At 41.6% G+C, this 18,422-nt stretch overlaps 1 protein-coding gene across 1 annotated transcript; it reads right to left on the reverse strand.

Moving 5' to 3' along the window:
* Nucleotides 1–4,191: 4,191 nt before the first annotated feature.
* Nucleotides 4,192–18,320, reverse strand: LOC119741150 (hemicentin-2-like). Its single transcript, XM_038216847.1, has 8 exons — nt 18,028–18,320; nt 9,810–9,956; nt 9,324–9,465; nt 8,711–8,865; nt 7,205–7,344; nt 6,068–6,236; nt 5,222–5,530; nt 4,192–4,321 (listed from the first exon to the last, which is right to left on the reverse strand). The coding sequence occupies exons 2-8, from the start codon at nt 9,904–9,906 to the stop codon at nt 4,218–4,220; spliced, it is 1,116 nt and encodes a 371-aa protein (XP_038072775.1). The 5' UTR covers nt 9,907–9,956; nt 18,028–18,320; the 3' UTR covers nt 4,192–4,217.
* Nucleotides 18,321–18,422: the final 102 nt, after the last annotated feature.

Raw genomic sequence — 18,422 nt, forward strand, 5'->3', positions numbered from 1 at the left:
TTCATTGCAAAAATGATGATGAGACATGAATCTGGGACTGAGAAATATTTCCAATTTTGTTAGGAAAGACTTTGTACAGAATCGCGGAAGTGGCGTCAGGTTGCAACATTTTCCCCAAGTCTTTTCATCTCCACTCAAAGTTAATGCCAATACTTCTGTTGACGCAATGGTTTAAGAGATACTGACAACCATACAACGGAGGATTATATAAGTGACGATGTACGATTTTTTACTCATTTTCTTTGATGTTGCAGATATTGAACAATGTGAGCTGACAAACAAAGTTTGCCTCCCTAGCGGGGAATCAAACACCAGTTTTCTTGGTGACTGTAAGATCATAGGTAGGATATTAGGGTTAGGATGGGAATGAGGTTATTCATGATCTTCCTTATTCGTAAAAGATAATCTTCAGAAGGCAAAAAAAAATTTTAGTGAAAACGTTTTCCTGAAAACGTTTTCCTGAAAACGTTTTTTTTTTATGTCAAATTGTAGATTTCTTCCACAGCACATCTTCGCAGGAAGCAAGACTAGTATTTTTTAGGTCGGGGGGGGGGGGGCTGGGGTCGGGTCTGAAGTATTTATATTACATACTCCCAAATAAACATACACAGTCCGCAGGTTGTAATAAATATTGACGGTGAACATGTGAGATGTGAAGCATTACATTCCCTGTCCCAGTTGCTCACCAGGGGGAAGTCCCTTTCGTTCCCGCAGCCTGGCAATAAAGAATGTCATCAATCATCATTCGTCTTGAAGGCGAAGGATTAGATTCTTACATTCGATAAGTGCCTGACGCGACTGCCGTATCTGCTTGCGTGCCCCGTCTGGCCTATGCAATGTTTTGTTCTACGTTTATTAAAGGACACTTAGGGACAAGTTCGTGTCGAACAATGTTCAATTTTTAATGTCTTGTTTTTCCCGAGTTGTGAGGGGGATTTTAGGCCCAAGGTCACCGCGGTCTTGTTAATATTTAACAACAGGTTCTTTATAAGTATGGGGATGAACAAGAAAATGACTGAGCGAAATCTGAACCTGGGACATATGGATAACCAGACGCGCCGCTCGACCAAGGTTCTTTCATAAGCTTTCAATGTATGTTGGTTTAATTAATTATTATTTTCAAATTGATGAGTTATGTTTATTCGTTCCATTAAGAACAGATAAAATAAATTGTACATGGCTTACTGCAATGTACTGTCACAACAACGAATCGCTATAGAAAAAAAACACATTTAACATTTAAAATACTGGCAACTTTCAGTGCTGAAATAATTACACCATTGAGGTTTCTGCCTGAAATGTCATCTCGCTTTTACTGATGAATATGGAAATTCGCATTAGTATAAAAACCAAAAAGGCATCAAAATGCCCCTGAAAATTACAAAAGAAACATTGAAAATAAGGTTAAATGGGCCACAAGGGCGCATTTTCGAGGATTGCATTAAAACAATTACACTGAATGGGCCCTTTAAAGATCGTACTGGAACTAAACACCCTGTGAAAATATTCCGTCTGGCCTGCTGCCATTTAGAAGAAATCGAGAAATGTAGGTGATTTCCATCGATCAGTCAGTTGACTTATCGCTGGGAATGTGCTACGGGGCAGAGTGTTATGTTATGGGAGAGTGCTATGGGCGGAATCGTGTTTCATGACTAGAAGGTTGTGCATGTTTTTTCACTGTTTTCTCCAAAAGTGTATTATCCAATTCCACTGAGCTGAAATTTCAACAGGTAAGGTTTTGAACTTTCGTTTTTGGATTTTGAGTGCAGTGTTATTTTTTGACACGAACGAAATGCATAAACGCAAATGCTCCTCCATGCCTTTAAAAATCGCGATTCTTGCTGAACGTCTGAGATATGCACTCGCGTCAAGGATATACACTTCTTTATTTAGTGCAAAGACTTGAGAATTTTTGTTTTAATTTGTCACGGTCTATGGTCGATATTAGCATTTCGGGAAAACCCAGCTGAGTCCGTCTTCAGCTGCACTTGGAGATGGTTCATTAATGACGAACGCCACGGCTCGTCGAGCAGTCGATGGGGGGAAAGTCCCTTCTAGTCCCACGGCCAAGACGATAACAGCGGCAGCAATGAATTAAAGGGTTCTTGACTACTCGCATCAAAAACAAGGACCTATAATCATAATGTAAATCGCTTGAACTGAGCTGCGTGTTTGTGAGAGAAAGTCTTCTACAAGTGTAATCAATGATATCAGGCAAGGATCCAGAAGGGGGGAGTCGACTCCCCCCCCCCCCCCCTGTCTGACACCCCCCCCCCAAAAAAAAATAATAACAAAATATAGTAATTATAAAAAAGACGACATTATATAGGAGTTATTATCTGTATCGGACACCCCCGCAAAAAATTCCTGGATCGGCCCCTGGATATTTAGACTGCATGACCTCTAATTGACCTGTAACTGGAACTTGAAACTGTGAACATACAGACAAAGTTACCCAGCTGTATAGCTGATCCATTTTGATCTTGGGTTAATTTGTCATGAGATTTTATCTTTCGTTTTGTAAAAAGAACACTTCGAACATGTTAATACAATAGCCGGAAATGACACAGATGGCCCCATATCATTGAACATACATCGTGGTCCAGCATTGCGGATGCAATAGACTAAGAGAACTTGTTTTTATTAGCCTTCCCTGTATCATGTTTCAAATGTTTCTCAAATCGATCTTTGGGTCTACCCAATGTTCCCCAATACCTATATGTTCCCCAATATCTATATGCTCCCCAAAATCCTTATAGGGTAAGGGTTAGGGTTTGATGGTTAGGGCTGGGGAACATAGGTATATGCACCCCTTCTAAGCAAGCCATTTCATGAACAATTGACCGTGTACACTCTTTACACATTAGGATACAATTTCAAGCAACACATTAAGAATACACTAACTGGACAACTAAAAGCGCTAGCACCCCCCCCCCCCGCAGCCTACCTCCGAGTGGACAGACATTGACTCTCTCGCATTATCATCCTGACATCGTAACTTGTAATGAAATAATAATAGACTTCAAATTTACATCAGTGAATCATTGATTGTTACAAAAGAATAGACTACAAAATTAATGCTCTCCTTTAAACATCTGTAATGATTTATCACGATATCCTGACTGCATTGTTTTGAAATAGTTTTTTGGTTATGCCTGTAGGTTTACCAACAACCACACAATGACAAATCTTGATCAACCTTGATTAAATCCATCGCGCAGAGACTGTCCCAGACATAAACGACACACCAACGCCATTCCGTTATAGACACTCTCACGTACATCCCCGTACGTAGGCCGTACGGACTGTCTGCGTTGTTCATCAGTGGCATTCGGTCCGTGCACAAGTGATCATTAATGCGTGACGCTGCCGCGTATAACGGGTAGCACGATGAGTTGAACTACGAATGCGTGGGCATACCACTATAAAGTAAGCCGCACTGCTCAGTGCTTACTGCGGTCATTAGCGAATTGCAAAAAGGCAGCAATTTAACCCACCCCCCCACAACCACAACAAAAGTAGCAAGACGTTCCAAGCCTTGGTCAAGGTTACACAAATGAAGCTCCCTCAAAATCACTTAAAATAAACACTAATCTATAATGCATAGTGTTTACACTGGTTTGTCATGAGTATATCCTGCCTGTGAACATGGAAGGAAGCGTGTGTTTTTGTTATGCTTGTAGGTTAACCACTAGCCATACAATGAATTTCCCATCAACATAACCAGAATTTAGTCTATTTTTCCAACTCGATACTTCCCGCAAAGATCGTGGCATATTTACAAGAAGCAAGCCGAGGACGGATCCAGAACACAATCCTTTTTTTTCGGGGGGGGGGAATATTTTTGGTCCTTAAAAAGTGGGTCAAAAAAGTACGGCGTGGGGTTCGGGCCCCAATTTTTGGGGAGATTCTAGATGCTCTGTGGTGCGATCTGACCACTTTGACAATTTTTTTGTAGGAAAAGATGGTGGTGTACGCAGCGCCTGCCTTTATTGCGACGTCACTTAAAAAAAAAAAAAATGGGTTCTTTTTTTGGGGGGGGGGGGAGAGGGGGCATGATCCCCGTTGCCCCCCCCCCCCCCCCCCCCCCAAGATCCGCCCTTGACAAGAAGCAGTATGCTTCATAACATCTTAACTTTTATATACATGTATACGCACACAAAGGCAACTATTGATGGATAACATAGCTAGAAATGACACATAATGTGTGCTGGCAGTTAAACAATCAGAAGAACCCAGAGGACAAATGCTAAACAGTAGAGAACGGTTGATCGCATCACGAGTGATGAAGCTCCGATCCCGAATGGGCTGAAGACTTGCTCTGTGGAGGAAAGGAGGGGGAAGAATAGAGAAGTTAATTAAGATTTAGGGTTGCCAAACGATAAAAATGCCAGGGCATAAAAAGCAGAATATTATGTGTATAATTAACATCTAGCACACAGGGGGAATGTGGCCTGGTTAATAGGGTTTGTGTTTCATGATCAGAGAGTCAAGGGTTCGAATCCAGCTGCTGACCATATGTTGTGTCCTTGGGCAAGCCACTTCATCCTCACTTTACCTCGCTCCTAACATGCGATGAACTAGCATCCCGTCCAAGGGGGGAATAGAAAATATTCTCAGTCTACTGAAACCGGAGATAGACGCCGGCCTGATGGGCCACATTGGCTCGGACAGACTTAACTTTACTTTACACAAGGCAAAAAAACCCCAAAAAGCCAATAATTATGGCCTGAAATATGAAGCGTGCATTTTGTTCTGAGGAGGTTGTTTTCTTCTCCCTGAAAAACGAAAATGCCGACATTTTAAGAAAAACGCCTGATAAAATGTAATATTCTTTACCAAATTTTAAAGTTCACCAAGACGCCTCGGGACAAAAAGAAATCTTCTTTTCCAAACATGGCTTAAGTTAGCAGCGGAACTATAGCAACGTTGCTCAGATGCGGAACCTTCTCTATACCTTTTTAAAATTACGCGATGGTTCAGTCATTGAATAACTTCCCCGCGGAAAAAGTCCTTTTAGTCTATTCATTTGACAAGAGTGTCTTTTTAAAAAGAATGATACGAAAAATATATAAATGGAAGTTTAGAGAGAACAAGGGAATAGATCCTTTGCATTGAATCCATTTTTGAGGTCTGTGTTTTTGTTCATGGGGATACGATTGAGTAAATCTCTTGTGTATCCATTGTTATTAAACTAACCAAAACGTTTTAAAGTAATTACCAGTGTTAACTATCGCTGCCACCTTTCGGTCCGTGCCAAAAGTATTGGTACCAGTGCACGTGTAGTGGGTGACGTTGAAGTTTCTCGAAAGTACCCGGATGGAGAGTGTGGAGAGCATGGTCACGTGATCCAGCGGCCTGGTCAGCAGCGTGACGTTATTGCGCGCGTCGGTCCCCCAGATTCGGTTGCCTTGGTGACTCCAATAGACGTCAGCGTAAGGGAATCCCTCAACGATGCACTGCAGCTGTAGAGGGCGCCTGGAATTGACGTTGTACCAATTGTAGGGCTCCGTGTGAACTGTGGTGTTGACTGGATGAGCGATTTAAATAAAAAAAAGCCCATCAAATTCACAGTATTTTTTTTTTAATAATCACTAATTTTCAATGCAATCCCTGAAAATACAATTGTGTCCCATGTAACCATATTTTCATTTTCGGTTTGCCATTTTCAAAGGCATTTGGTGTTTTTTTTTTTATATTTATGCAATTGCAAATGTCAAGTCCCATATTCATGAGCAAAAGTGTGATGTCATTTCACGTAAACAATCTGAATGTTGCAATTTTTTAGCCAATGAGCAAACATGTGCGAGTTTACAATTTGAACAGAAAAGCTCTCAACTGAACAGTGTCTTACTGAGATGGCATCACAGCAACATCGCCCTCAGTTGTCCGGAAAAGTATGGAACATGTGTAAATGTTTAAAGAAGTGCACTTCTACATACAATTAACCTAAAACGAACGTCAAATAGTTTTCATACATAATTTACGAGAAGCAGAAAGTCGCACAAAATGTGTTGCTGAGAGAAAAAAAATAGATTTGAAAGTCGAAAAAAAAAAAGCAATTTACCGAAGACTTTGATGTCGCCGGATACGTAGTTGGTTTTACCGTTGACGTTGTACCTGATACGGCAGGTGTACGTCCCACCGAAGACTGGCAGCGGGTTGAAGATGGTCAGGTTACCATTGGGTGTTATGTAAACGTCTGGTGAACCGTTCGAATCCACATCAATCAAACCCTGTAAGATATGACAAAGTTACGATTTTGGGAATAATGTAGGCAGAAAAGACGCCCAAAAAATCGCGATGACTATATCACGTGGGTATTGATACTTTAAAACACAATGCTATGAAAAATTCAAGATGTGGGGACTACAAAAGAACAGGAAAGAATGAGCAGTGGCTGAATTCAATGAATACGGTCGTTTCACAATAGTGCGCCTCCAAGAGTTTGCAACGCGTTGGCCAATCACAATGCGCAAAATCGGTCGACCCAATGCACGTTTGGAAAAGGTCGACTGATTTCGCGCATTGTGAGTGGCCAACGCGTTGCAAACTCTTGGAGGCGCACTATTGTGAATCGCCCGTATTGTGACGCACTTTGCGTCTGCGAGCCGAGAACAAATAGCAAAGGATCCCATGACGAACTGCATGAATCACAAAACTTCCGAGTTCTTGCTCCTAATTGCTGTACAAGATATCAGCAGCTATTGATAACCAGCATTATGACAAATCTAGAGCGGCTGGTCTTGAATAGTATACTGGATTTAAGTCGAACCAACGTCATCTAACAAGCGTTTGAGGTATACACGGAAGCGTTGCAAATCTTGGACAAACACAATAGTTTTTGTTCGAATTTGCGCAGTTATGATGACTTTGGCCATTTCTCGTCTTCGGCGTAGGGCTCCCACTTCCCAATTTTGGAGAACCATTTCCTGCTTTAAGAGCATCAAATCGAAGGACAAGTACCGACAAATTTATTGGCTGGAAACACAAATGTTAAGGTTCAGAAATAGTTCGGTTGCCAGCTACGAACGAAGCCAAATCGGGGACGAAATATCAATTTGAAAACAAAATGGCTCATTATGCAAACGATGGGTGAAAGTGATGATGTGTAATGATGGTACAGGTAAGATGAAAAGACAGAGTTGAAGTCTGCGAAGTCTGCTTTCACGTTGACTTAATTGTCACAGTGTCACCTACCTACCCTTGTGCCTATGAAGCGACCTTCTTTGTGCCAGAAATATTTGCCTCCGTGGTCCGTTAGGTCTGGTACCATCTGACACGTCAGCGTCATGTTCTCGCCTGGAACAAGCAACTGGCTGGGGCTCCCGATGACCATCGGGTCTGCATTGAGCAGTATAAGAAAAACGAAATACACAATGTATTGCGAAACGATGTTGGAGTCAAGTCCATCGCCAGTCCTCATAAGTCGAGCACAAATATTTCAAAAACAGTACTCCAAGTCTCAAGTCATGTCACAACTTGAACTATAACAACATCATGTCTTCGTTGTTCATCCCAAATGTGACAGGACAAGTGATGGACTTGTTATGAACTCTGGAGGTCAAACTTGACAGCATATGCATTTCACGATTAATATAGCGTTATTAATTAACCATAATGTTGCGCGGCCCCTAACGTGGCGCACTTTGATTTTTCGCCTCTATCGCGCCTTGCTAGAACAAATATTTTTTTCCTGAAATTTTACAGTATAGAAAAATTCAAATTTCATCAAGCTCTACAAATTCCCGTTCATAAACCGTGACTTCATGTGCCCAAAGTTAGCGTAGATATTTATTTTGACGTGATTTTTCGATTTTATTTCGAAGTGCACAGTGAACCCTATGAAAATACACCCCAAAATAAGAAAATTATTGTCTGACAAACTTCTCATCCGGTATCAGATAATAATGCTTTATCAGAATTTATCAACTAAAAATATAAATATTTCAGCCGATGTTATGCCCAATTTCCGGACGTGACCGTTTTTGAATTTCGGACTAATTTCATGACACTGAAATTGTTTACAAAGGTTCAACATCAGGCATTGTTAAGATGAAAGTACAATGTACATGTGCCAGTATTTAACTGAATGAGTTTGAAGTTTGCCAACGAAGAGGTTTGACAACACTGCATGAGGAAGGACGTGGGAAACATCGAAGTGCGCGCGTCACGTTAGGGAACACCACTATAGAATCGATAACGAGTCAATCACAAGTCAAATCACAAGTAAATCGCAAGTATAGATTATCGGGTTAAAGGAGACGAAAAGTGAAAAAGGAATGTCAATGTCAGGGTTCATTTCAATAACACGTCACCTTAAAGTGGGACTGCATGACTTGTAATGAAGTCTTGTGTTGGACGTGTTACTACCGGGCTAGGTACAATGTCCATCTGGCATAACATCCTGTAAGCCTTTTGAGATAATAGCCAAGTAGAAGGGAGCTCTTTTGGGTTGCTGCACAGACTTCACTCTCTTCACATATTGCCTTCCTACTATCTCGAATTTATTTCAAATTGTTTACTTTTGACACCATAAATAGCTTTATTAAAATTATCTATTGGCCTTCAGAATTCAACGCGTGTATTTTGTAAACGTACACTGTGAGCATGATATGGCTCATCTTTTGGTATTACAAGAAGAGATTGTGAAACAATTATGTTCGGGGTGTGGGTATTTCTTATCTGAAAATACACTTGAAAAACGTACGTTCATATACAGCGACTACCACAGTAGATACTCCCCTGCCAGGGGGCATCATGCGGCAGCTGTAGCGCCCGCTATCGGAGACCCTAGTGCTCAAGATGGTCAGTATCGTGAAGGACGCCGTGTCCATTCGGTTGGTGGACTCGTCTATGGGAAGTCTGCATGTTTAAGACAAGTCAACAAACAAGAGGATGCGGTTTATTTCTTTAACTCATTTAAATGGTTGATGATCACAAAATGCTGAGAAAGTAATTTTGTAAGGTGTTATATGTAAAATGGCTGTATTATTAATGATTAATACTAATGATTTTGGAGCCGAAAAGGCCTGACGGACCAGAATTTGAGAAATTCGACCAATCTCAAAACGTTCGTACTCTCACGCATTGAAAATCACTGATTGCGCTCCCTGCCTCGGATACTTGCTTTTGCGCATGCGCTCATAAATTTGAATGCTATAGCGAGTTGGACTATTCAAACGTTCTGCAGACTGCGCATGCTTAGGGCCTACTGATCTCGCCTTTTCGCAAGCCTTTCTACGTGAGTGTTGCCCACGCACGCTCTGCCAGAATAAATGTCGAAATTGTTGTCTTTTTTTTTGCTTTCAACGTCAACCTACCTTGGGTTGGTATCCAGCATTAGCTGGTCATTCTTGTACCAGAAAACGTCGACTGGTTCCCCCATGTAACTGGCATCACACCGGAGCTTCTGATGTAGCCCCTGCAGGCTTTGAATGCCATCCGGTGGGGAGATACGGACGTCTTCAGTCCCAAATAAATACCAGTAGATCGACAACAAACAGTCAATAACCGAAAGAAAAGTTTAAAAAGGACCAATAATTCGTTGCCAGTACGGTGTACCAAAAGGGCCACCACAAAAAAACATTTAATAAACGTCCATTAAAGAACACCATATTGTTGCTTTTGTGATGCCCTTGTTTCTGTCACAATTTTTTTATGAACCAGAATAGAGGTCAAGAGTTGAACGCTTAATTGGTACAAATAACGATCGAGGTTCGTCTTGAAACGTCAGTGAGGGCGCTATTTAATTTGCTTGTGTTTCTGTACCTAGCCATCTTGAAGTGAATCAGGAAGTTATCACTTACATGTATTAGGATTAAACGGAGGTTGATACTGTGCAAGTGTCCATGGCACCAGCTGCAGTGCAACCACGAGAAGAAGGTGACGTGTTCTGCTCTTCATTCTTGCTTAGTCGTAACACTCGATGAGAAAGTTCATAGGCGTATTATGCACTGCAAGAAATCGGAAGGATCGCAATGAGACTGGGACAGAAATTTGGGGCATTCGGATATTTTGCCGTTAATAGGCAGTGCGAACCTGGGAACCAATGGGTGTTTAACATTTTTAAAAAAATGACCCCGGCAAAAGTAAGAGCAGGTGACGCAGGGGGGGGGGGGAGGTGCACAAGCCTAGCAGAGGGACGCTTGACGCCATTGACATCAGGGTAGATTTTATAAGGGGGGGGGGCAATGGAGGGCTCGAACATGGATGTCATACTATAACCGGATCATGTGCGGCACACCTGGAGAAGTGTACAATATTAAGAAGAAGTGTGTCATTTCGGCACTGTTGTTTTCCATAATCGAACTTTAACATTATTGAATCTGCAAAATCATGCCCCTTTCACCCAGATGATAATATTGTCCTTATGGGTAATTTTTTAAATGTTTGGTCCGATCCACTTTTTTCCATCCCTACTACATCTGACATCGATGATGTTATAATTCTGGAGCACTCCTTAAAGGGAAAATACAACATTTGCAAACATCGAAAAATTACTACCAAGTTTTTACGAAATACCTTACTAGGATGTTGGTAAATGACAGTCTGAAGCATTCTGTAAAATTATGGCACCTGGTGTGAAGTCATTTTCAAGAAAATGGTATTTTTGTATGCGTTTCCAACGGTGGTCGGCCGACCACCGTTGGAAAAACCTAACTATTTTTCAACTACTGCTCTATATGTACCATTTGTTTCAGTCCAAATTGTGTTTGCTATTGGTTACATGTTCATGAACGGGTGCAGGCCAGCTAGACTTGTTCCCTTATCTTACAATTTTCCGGCATCTATAAATTGATCCATTTCATTTTGAGTGGAGTCAGGGAACCAGACTACTTGAACATTTTTGTTTTTCTTGGTTTTTCAAGCATTTTCGGACACAAAACTTCAAACATGTCAGTGTAACAATATTTTGTTCTATTATACTACCCCTCAACTAGTTCATTTCTGCAAATTACAGCGAAAGCCAACGATGTACATTCCCTTTAATGCAGTCGTCCTCAGAGCGTGGGTAGAATGTAAAAAAGGTCATTCTTTATATAATACTTGAATGGCAAATTACAAAGTACCAAGGTAACAGGGACAGAAAAAAATGTCACACTTTGAACCCAATCGAATGACCTATACATGCATACGGTTTATGCAGAAAATAATACGAGTTATGCCTACTTTTTTTCTCAAGAGGTCATGACTAAGTGTCAAGTTTGTCTCCAATTAGAGGAAAGTTGAATGTCAACTACGTGATTCATAGCGTGTACCGGCGCAGCACCGGGTACCGGCGTGCCTCGCTGGCGTGCCGGTCAAATGCAACGAGTCATCCCGTTCACCTGTGTGCTGTTGCAATCGACTTCCTTTGCAAAAAAAAAAGCTAACCGACCAAGGGTTGATATACATGGTGACCCCCCCCCCCCCCCCCCCCAAAAAAAAAAAAATTGCAACCCTATAACTTTTGCCCTTTTTTTCATAAACGTGATCCGTGTATTGTTATATTTTGGGTATCTGATTCAAGCTGAGAGCTTTTTCATTCAAAAACAGAAAAAAAATCATGAAAATAGCACATTGGGTTTCTGAAAAAAAAGGCAATTATGGCAACTATTTATGGCAACACAACTCCTTTTTGGTCCATGACATTGCAACAGTTAAGAGAATTACACTATGTGAATGAAATGCATTTAGCGCATATTGTGCTCTTATCCTTACAAACAACACGGCACATGAAAATAGTGCAAACAAATTCGATGGAAATGTTGACATGTTTTTTTTTCTCCGGCCATGGGGGGGGGGGGGGGGGGGCTTGTTCCCATCTTCCAAATGGGGGCGCCCTTCAAAACTGACCATTACTATGAATAATGATAATTATATACCCATTTTCACGGCGAATTGTATTTTTTTTGCGGTTTTCTTTCCGGGGATTGATGTCAGAACTATCTAAACCATTTATTAAAATAATTACTGAGCAAAAAAAGTTGTTAAAAAAGCCGCCGGGGGCAGAGTGCCCCCTCTGCCCCCCCCCCCCCCCCCGATATGCCACTGCCTTGCACTCGTAATTTAAACCGTTTCAGCATCATAAATATGTCAAAATATTAAGGACATTCCAAAGATGAAAGACAATTGCACAGAGGGCTTACAGTAAATATTTCACTACTTGAAGCACCATTGGAAAGGATGAAAAATCACTTGTTATCACATAATTGGCATTTTCTCAGCAACCCAATGTGCCGTTTAATGAATTTTTTTCAGTATTTGAAAGAAAAAGCCCTCTTCTTCAATCTGATACCCAAAACGTAACAATTCACTGTGCACGTTTTTGAAAAAAAAAGGCAAATATTTCAGGGTTGCATTTTTTTGGTCACCCTGTACATTTGCCACATCACAAACGTCTGCAGGCTGCAGGCCATCAACCCCCCCCTTCGTTTATAGCGTGCATATAAAGGTTTCTCCATTGAAGGGGGCCTCGGAAGTGGACAGTACTCACGTAACCGGATTCGTTATGCATACCATCAGCAAGTGACCAATACCAGCATTGTACCGTCTCAGTCACTCCCTCCCTGTACGATCCCTTGGCATATTGTTTATATATTTCCATGCACTTCAAAGTGCAATACTATATCAGTTCTAACTCCCAGTGACGTAAATCTGTGCCGGGGTGTCTTGCAAGTCTTGCAAGACACCCCTATCTTGGTTTGTTTTGGCGTGGACACCACACCACAGTACTAGTGTAACATATAAATTTGGCTATAGTCTTTGGGTTGTTTGACTATACTATATGTTAGGATAGGGTAGCTGTGGCTAAGAGCAGGATGAACAGATGACTACGAAGACTATACAAAGACACACTGGTAATGACTATGAGCTCAGCTATATGGAAAACTGGTTTATTTTCAAGAACTCAATATTCTACCGGTATTGTGTATGTACAGAACTATAACCTCAGACCATACGGCTGCATCAGCTTATGGGTATGGCTGGGTACTAGAAAACGGAAGTTGGAGACAGAAGACAGAGGTTCTGAAGAGTTTTGTAGATGAAGACTGGCCAGAGCATAGGGCTGAATCAGCTTATGGCTATGCCTCTGGTTTCCCAGGGAGAAGAAGAAGAACTCCATGAAAGTGGGAAAATGGGGACATTTTATACAGTTTCAGAGGGACCACTTGGAGTGAAAATAGGAGATGATGTCATATAAGGAAAACATAACTTATATGACATCATTTCTGAGTAAAGGTAGACTGACCATAGACTGACGTAATGGTCAGTCCGGGGGAGTACCCTTATGAGGTCACTTTCCCCTGTACAAGGGTTAAATCACAGTCTTGGTATGCTGTGGGTGTATTGCTTGGAAAAGAGTGACGTGAAGACCTTGGGTGTAATGTGGAACACCTGTTGTGAGAGTGGTATCAGGGATGTGTGCTCAGGGTCAGTCTAAATTTCGGTCTTACATTTACTTTCCTCTTGGGGAAGAAAATGTCCTCATTTTCAAAGTATAAAAATGAATGAATTACTGTTACATAAAATAAAGCATTGAGTTAAACAAAAACAAATTAATATTGCTTATTTTCTATGCGTGTGCAAGAATATTAAACTTATGAATACACAGAATTGTCGTTACACTATTCAAAACAATGAATGAAAAAAAATATACAGAATATTCAAGGAAGTACAAGTTGTTAAACAAGACAAAACATCAGTAATATAGATGGATATTAGGTATAAGTGGATAATCTGGTGAAATTGACATTAATATATTGGAGTGAACAATGCACTTCTTATAAATCAAATAAATGGGTAATGAATTGAATCAACGAATATTGTGAAAATGTACACACATTGCCGTGGATGTAGTTACACAACTTGATCAAATAAACAAATTCTACGGAAAATTAATAATATGAACTGGAGGGGAACTCAAGTCGTATAGGGCGAGTTACAACTCGACCACTGCGAGTACGCTGAACAACGGGAGAGAGTGATGGGGATTTTTGGAAATTGTACGCTGGAGTTGGTCGCAAATGAATTGGCTCAGTCGAAAGTAGAGGTGAAGTTGATCGTGTGAGAGAGGACGCAGGAAATTGTGGCGGATCTGGAGGTTTAGGGGGTGGCGGTGGAGGGAACATGGATAGTGATGGGAATGGAAGCGGGAGGTGGAGCTACTACTCGTGGGAGGAGGAGACATGGTGAGGGCAAGTGGTACAGTACAATAAAACGCAGTGTAGAGATAATAAACATAAAACTAATAAACCTACTAGTGTAACATATAAATTTGGCTATAGTCTTTGGGTTGTTTGACTATACTATATGTTAGGATAGGGTAGCTGTGGCTAAGAGCAGGATGAACAGATGACTACGAAGACTATACAAAGACACACTGGTAATGACTATGAGCTCAGCTATATGGAAAACTGGTTTATTTTCAAGAACTCAATATTCTACCGGTATTGTGTATGTACAGAACTATAACCTCAGACCATACGGCTGCATCAGCTTATGGGTATGGCTGGGTACTAGAAAACGGAAGTTGGAGACAGAAGACAGAGGTTCTGAAGAGTTTTGTAGATGAAGACTGGCCAGAGCATAGGGCTGAATCAGCTTATGGCTATGCCTCTGGTTTCCCAGGGAGAAGAAGAAGAACTCCATGAAAGTGGGAAAATGGGGACATTTTATACAGTTTCAGAGGGACCACTTGGAGTGAAAATAGGAGATGATGTCATATAAGGAAAACATAACTTATATGACATCATTTCTGAGTAAAGGTAGACTGACCATAGACTGACGTAATGGTCAGTCCGGGGGAGTACCCTTATGAGGTCACTTTCCCCTGTACAAGGGTTAAATCACAGTCTTGGTATGCTGTGGGTGTATTGCTTGGAAAAGAGTGACGTGAAGACCTTGGGTGTAATGTGGAACACCTGTTGTGAGAGTGGTATCAGGGATGTGTGCTCAGGGTCAGTCTAAATTTCGGTCTTACATTTACTTTCCTCTTGGGGAAGAAAATGTCCTCATTTTCAAAGTATAAAAATGAATGAATTACTGTTACATAAAATAAAGCATTGAGTTAAACAAAAACAAATTAATATTGCTTATTTTCTATGCGTGTGCAAGAATATTAAACTTATGAATACACAGAATTGTCGTTACACTATTCAAAACAATGAATGAAAAAAAATATACAGAATATTCAAGGAAGTACAAGTTGTTAAACAAGACAAAACATCAGTAATATAGATGGATATTAGGTATAAGTGGATAATCTGGTGAAATTGACATTAATATATTGGAGTGAACAATGCACTTCTTATAAATCAAATAAATGGGTAATGAATTGAATCAACGAATATTGTGAAAATGTACACACATTGCCGTGGATGTAGTTACACAACTTGATCAAATAAACAAATTCTACGGAAAATTAATAATATGAACTGGAGGGGAACTCAAGTCGTATAGGGCGAGTTACAACTCGACCACTGCGAGTACGCTGAACAACGGGAGAGAGTGATGGGGATTTTTGGAAATTGTACGCTGGAGTTGGTCGCAAATGAATTGGCTCAGTCGAAAGTAGAGGTGAAGTTGATCGTGTGAGAGAGGACGCAGGAAATTGTGGCGGATCTGGAGGTTTAGGGGGTGGCGGTGGAGGGAACATGGATAGTGATGGGAATGGAAGCGGGAGGTGGAGCTACTACTCGTGGGAGGAGGAGACATGGTGAGGGCAAGTGGTACAGTACAATAAAACGCAGTGTAGAGATAATAAACATAAAACTAATAAACCTAGGGAACGATAAGGCTACAACAATAATCAATTGCAAAGAAATGTGGCTAAAATAAACAATGTGCACAAACTATGATGAAATCAACACGGAAATGGTATATAAAACAAGGAAAATGGTACAAAAATATGCAAAAACAAAAGAACTTGCAAGAATTAAGTCTGCAGCTGGGCACTGTCAGCGTTGGTCAGTCGGTGATGCACTCCATAGGGATGATTGGCATACAGGACTGGATGAACTGGCTGGAGTGGACACAGCTGAGAAGACGATGAGTAGAACGGAGGACGGGGATGACAGGAACAGGAACAGGAACACAGGTGAGAAACAGGAACAGTTCGAAGACAGGAACAGTTCGGAAGAGAAGACACAGGAGTCGAGACACGGAGAGATGGCTTGCAGACAACAGGAACGGCAGTAGCGGCAACAGGAACAGGGGCAGAAAGGCTGGAACAGGTCAAATCAGCCACAGGGAGACGGCTCAGGAAGTGGAAAGGGGGACTTTGGCGAGCCGTAAAATCGGGAACAAACAGGATGACTGGAAACTGGAACACGCAGGACAACTGGAACACGCAGAAACTGGAAGCAGGAACGGTAGAAATAGAAGTAGGAACAGCAGGAACAGCAGGAACAGCAGGAACAGCAGGAACAGCAGGAACAGCAGGAACAGCAGGAACAGCAGGAACAGCAGGAACAGGCGACAAAGTTAGTTACAGATGAGATGCCACTTCATCGGCTTATGCGGGTAAACACTCGCTGCCACCAGTGTAACATATAGATTTGGCTATAGTCTTTGGGTTGTTTGACTATACTATATGTTAGGATAGGGTAGCTGTGGCTAAGAGCAGGATGAACAGATGACTACGAAGACTATACAAAGACACACTGGTAATGACTATGAGCTCAGCTATATGGAAAACTGGTTTATTTTCAAGAACTCAATATTCTACCGGTATTGTGTATGTACAGAACTATAACCTCAGACCATACGGCTGCATCAGCTTATGGGTATGGCTGGGTACTAGAAAACGGAAGTTGGAGACAGAAGACAGAGGTTCTGAAGAGTTTTGTAGATGAAGACTGGCCAGAGCATAGGGCTGAATCAGCTTATGGCTATGCCTCTGGTTTCCCAGGGAGAAGAAGAAGAACTCCATGAAAGTGGGAAAATGGGGACATTTTATACAGTTTCAGAGGGACCACTTGGAGTGAAAATAGGAGATGATGTCATATAAGGAAAACATAACTTATATGACATCATTTCTGAGTAAAGGTAGACTGACCATAGACTGACGTAATGGTCAGTCCGGGGGAGTACCCTTATGAGGTCACTTTCCCCTGTACAAGGGTTAAATCACAGTCTTGGTATGCTGTGGGTGTATTGCTTGGAAAAGAGTGACGTGAAGACCTTGGGTGTAATGTGGAACACCTGTTGTGAGAGTGGTATCAGGGATGTGTGCTCAGGGTCAGTCTAAATTTCGGTCTTACACTAGTAGGGGCGCTGTTCGTGTACAGCTGTACATCTTATAACGCGCCTTAACCTTACATCTAAACGATGCATTTCAAGCTTTTGTGTCCTTTTTCTCCGGTTTTTCAGTGCTACTGCAAAAGACCTCAAGATCCGTCTTTTTGTGTTTCTCACAACGTAAAAGTGTCTACGGGGAATGATCCAATGGCCCGCCCCCTTGTCAAAAGTGAGAAGGGGGATATTACAACACCCCCCACCCATCCTACCTGGTAACTCCTAAATCCCCCGAATCGCACTTTTTAGACTTCTCAGCAATATGCAAACTTTACTTTTCGATCTCTAGGGCCTGTTAATACCATCATTAAAAATGCAACAACAAAAAAGAAAACACACCACTTCATCAGGCCAAAAAAAAAGTCTCCGGTTTCTGGTATGCGCGCGCGTCGCCGTAGCCATGCGCGTCGGCAAAATGAAAAAGTTTTTTTTTTCAATGAAAGATGATGAAACCGCCAAACTCACTGGATTGACTGGAATCCTGCTGCTGCACAATTTTGACGTGTTTTTAGATTGGGTTATGGTCGAGAATACGCTTTATGTGGCCTCTGTGGCAAATAATATTTGCACTAAGTTTAGTCGGGCACCATTTGCAGTCATCAGCCGACATTTGAAGCAAAAAAAAAAAACAGGTAAAAAAAAAAAAAAAAGCCTCGTCGCCGCACCACTTTTTGGGCAAGCTCCATACCAGAAACCGGAGACTTTTTTTTTGGCCTTAGACATTGAACTTTATTCCTTGAAACTCACCACACCTGTGCAGGCCGTGTACGTCACATATCACACGCATGTCTTAAGACGTTTTACATCCTCGTAGATTGTAAGAAAGTGACAGGCGGGTCCTGCGTGGCCGTCACTTTTTCCGCAACACAAATGCTGGGCAACTGACTCAAGGCGTTGCCAGTTGAAACCTGACCAACAAAGTCCAAAAAGGGTTCACTTATCTCGACTTTATTTCCTGTCCACGTTTCCCCTTTTCAGCAAGATACCATGTATTAAGATGAACATCGATCTACAAGCAGCTATTTCTGGACGCCTGTGGCTTGCAGGGGGCTTTAATTTGCCAGGGAAAAATTCTGGTCCGCTTTGACACACGTCTTTCTACTGGGTTTTCACGAGACTGTAAAGTTTGAGTCTGTGCGTGG

Source organism: Patiria miniata, unplaced genomic scaffold (genome assembly GCF_015706575.1).
Source record: "Patiria miniata isolate m_02_andy unplaced genomic scaffold, ASM1570657v1 HiC_scaffold_5, whole genome shotgun sequence".
NCBI lineage: Eukaryota > Metazoa > Echinodermata > Asteroidea > Valvatida > Asterinidae > Patiria > Patiria miniata.

Coding starts and splice junctions, on each gene's coding strand:
- LOC119741150 (XM_038216847.1), bottom strand. CDS start 9,906: ATGAAGAGCAGAACACGTCACCTTCTTCTCGTGGTTGCACTGCAGCTG. Junction 8,866..9,323: donor ATGCTGGATACCAACCCAAG/GTAGGTTGACGT, acceptor TTAAACATGCAG/ACTTCCCATAGACGAGTCCA. Junction 5,531..6,067: donor CGGCGACATCAAAGTCTTCG/GTAAATTGCTTT, acceptor TCGCTCATCCAG/TCAACACCACAGTTCACACG.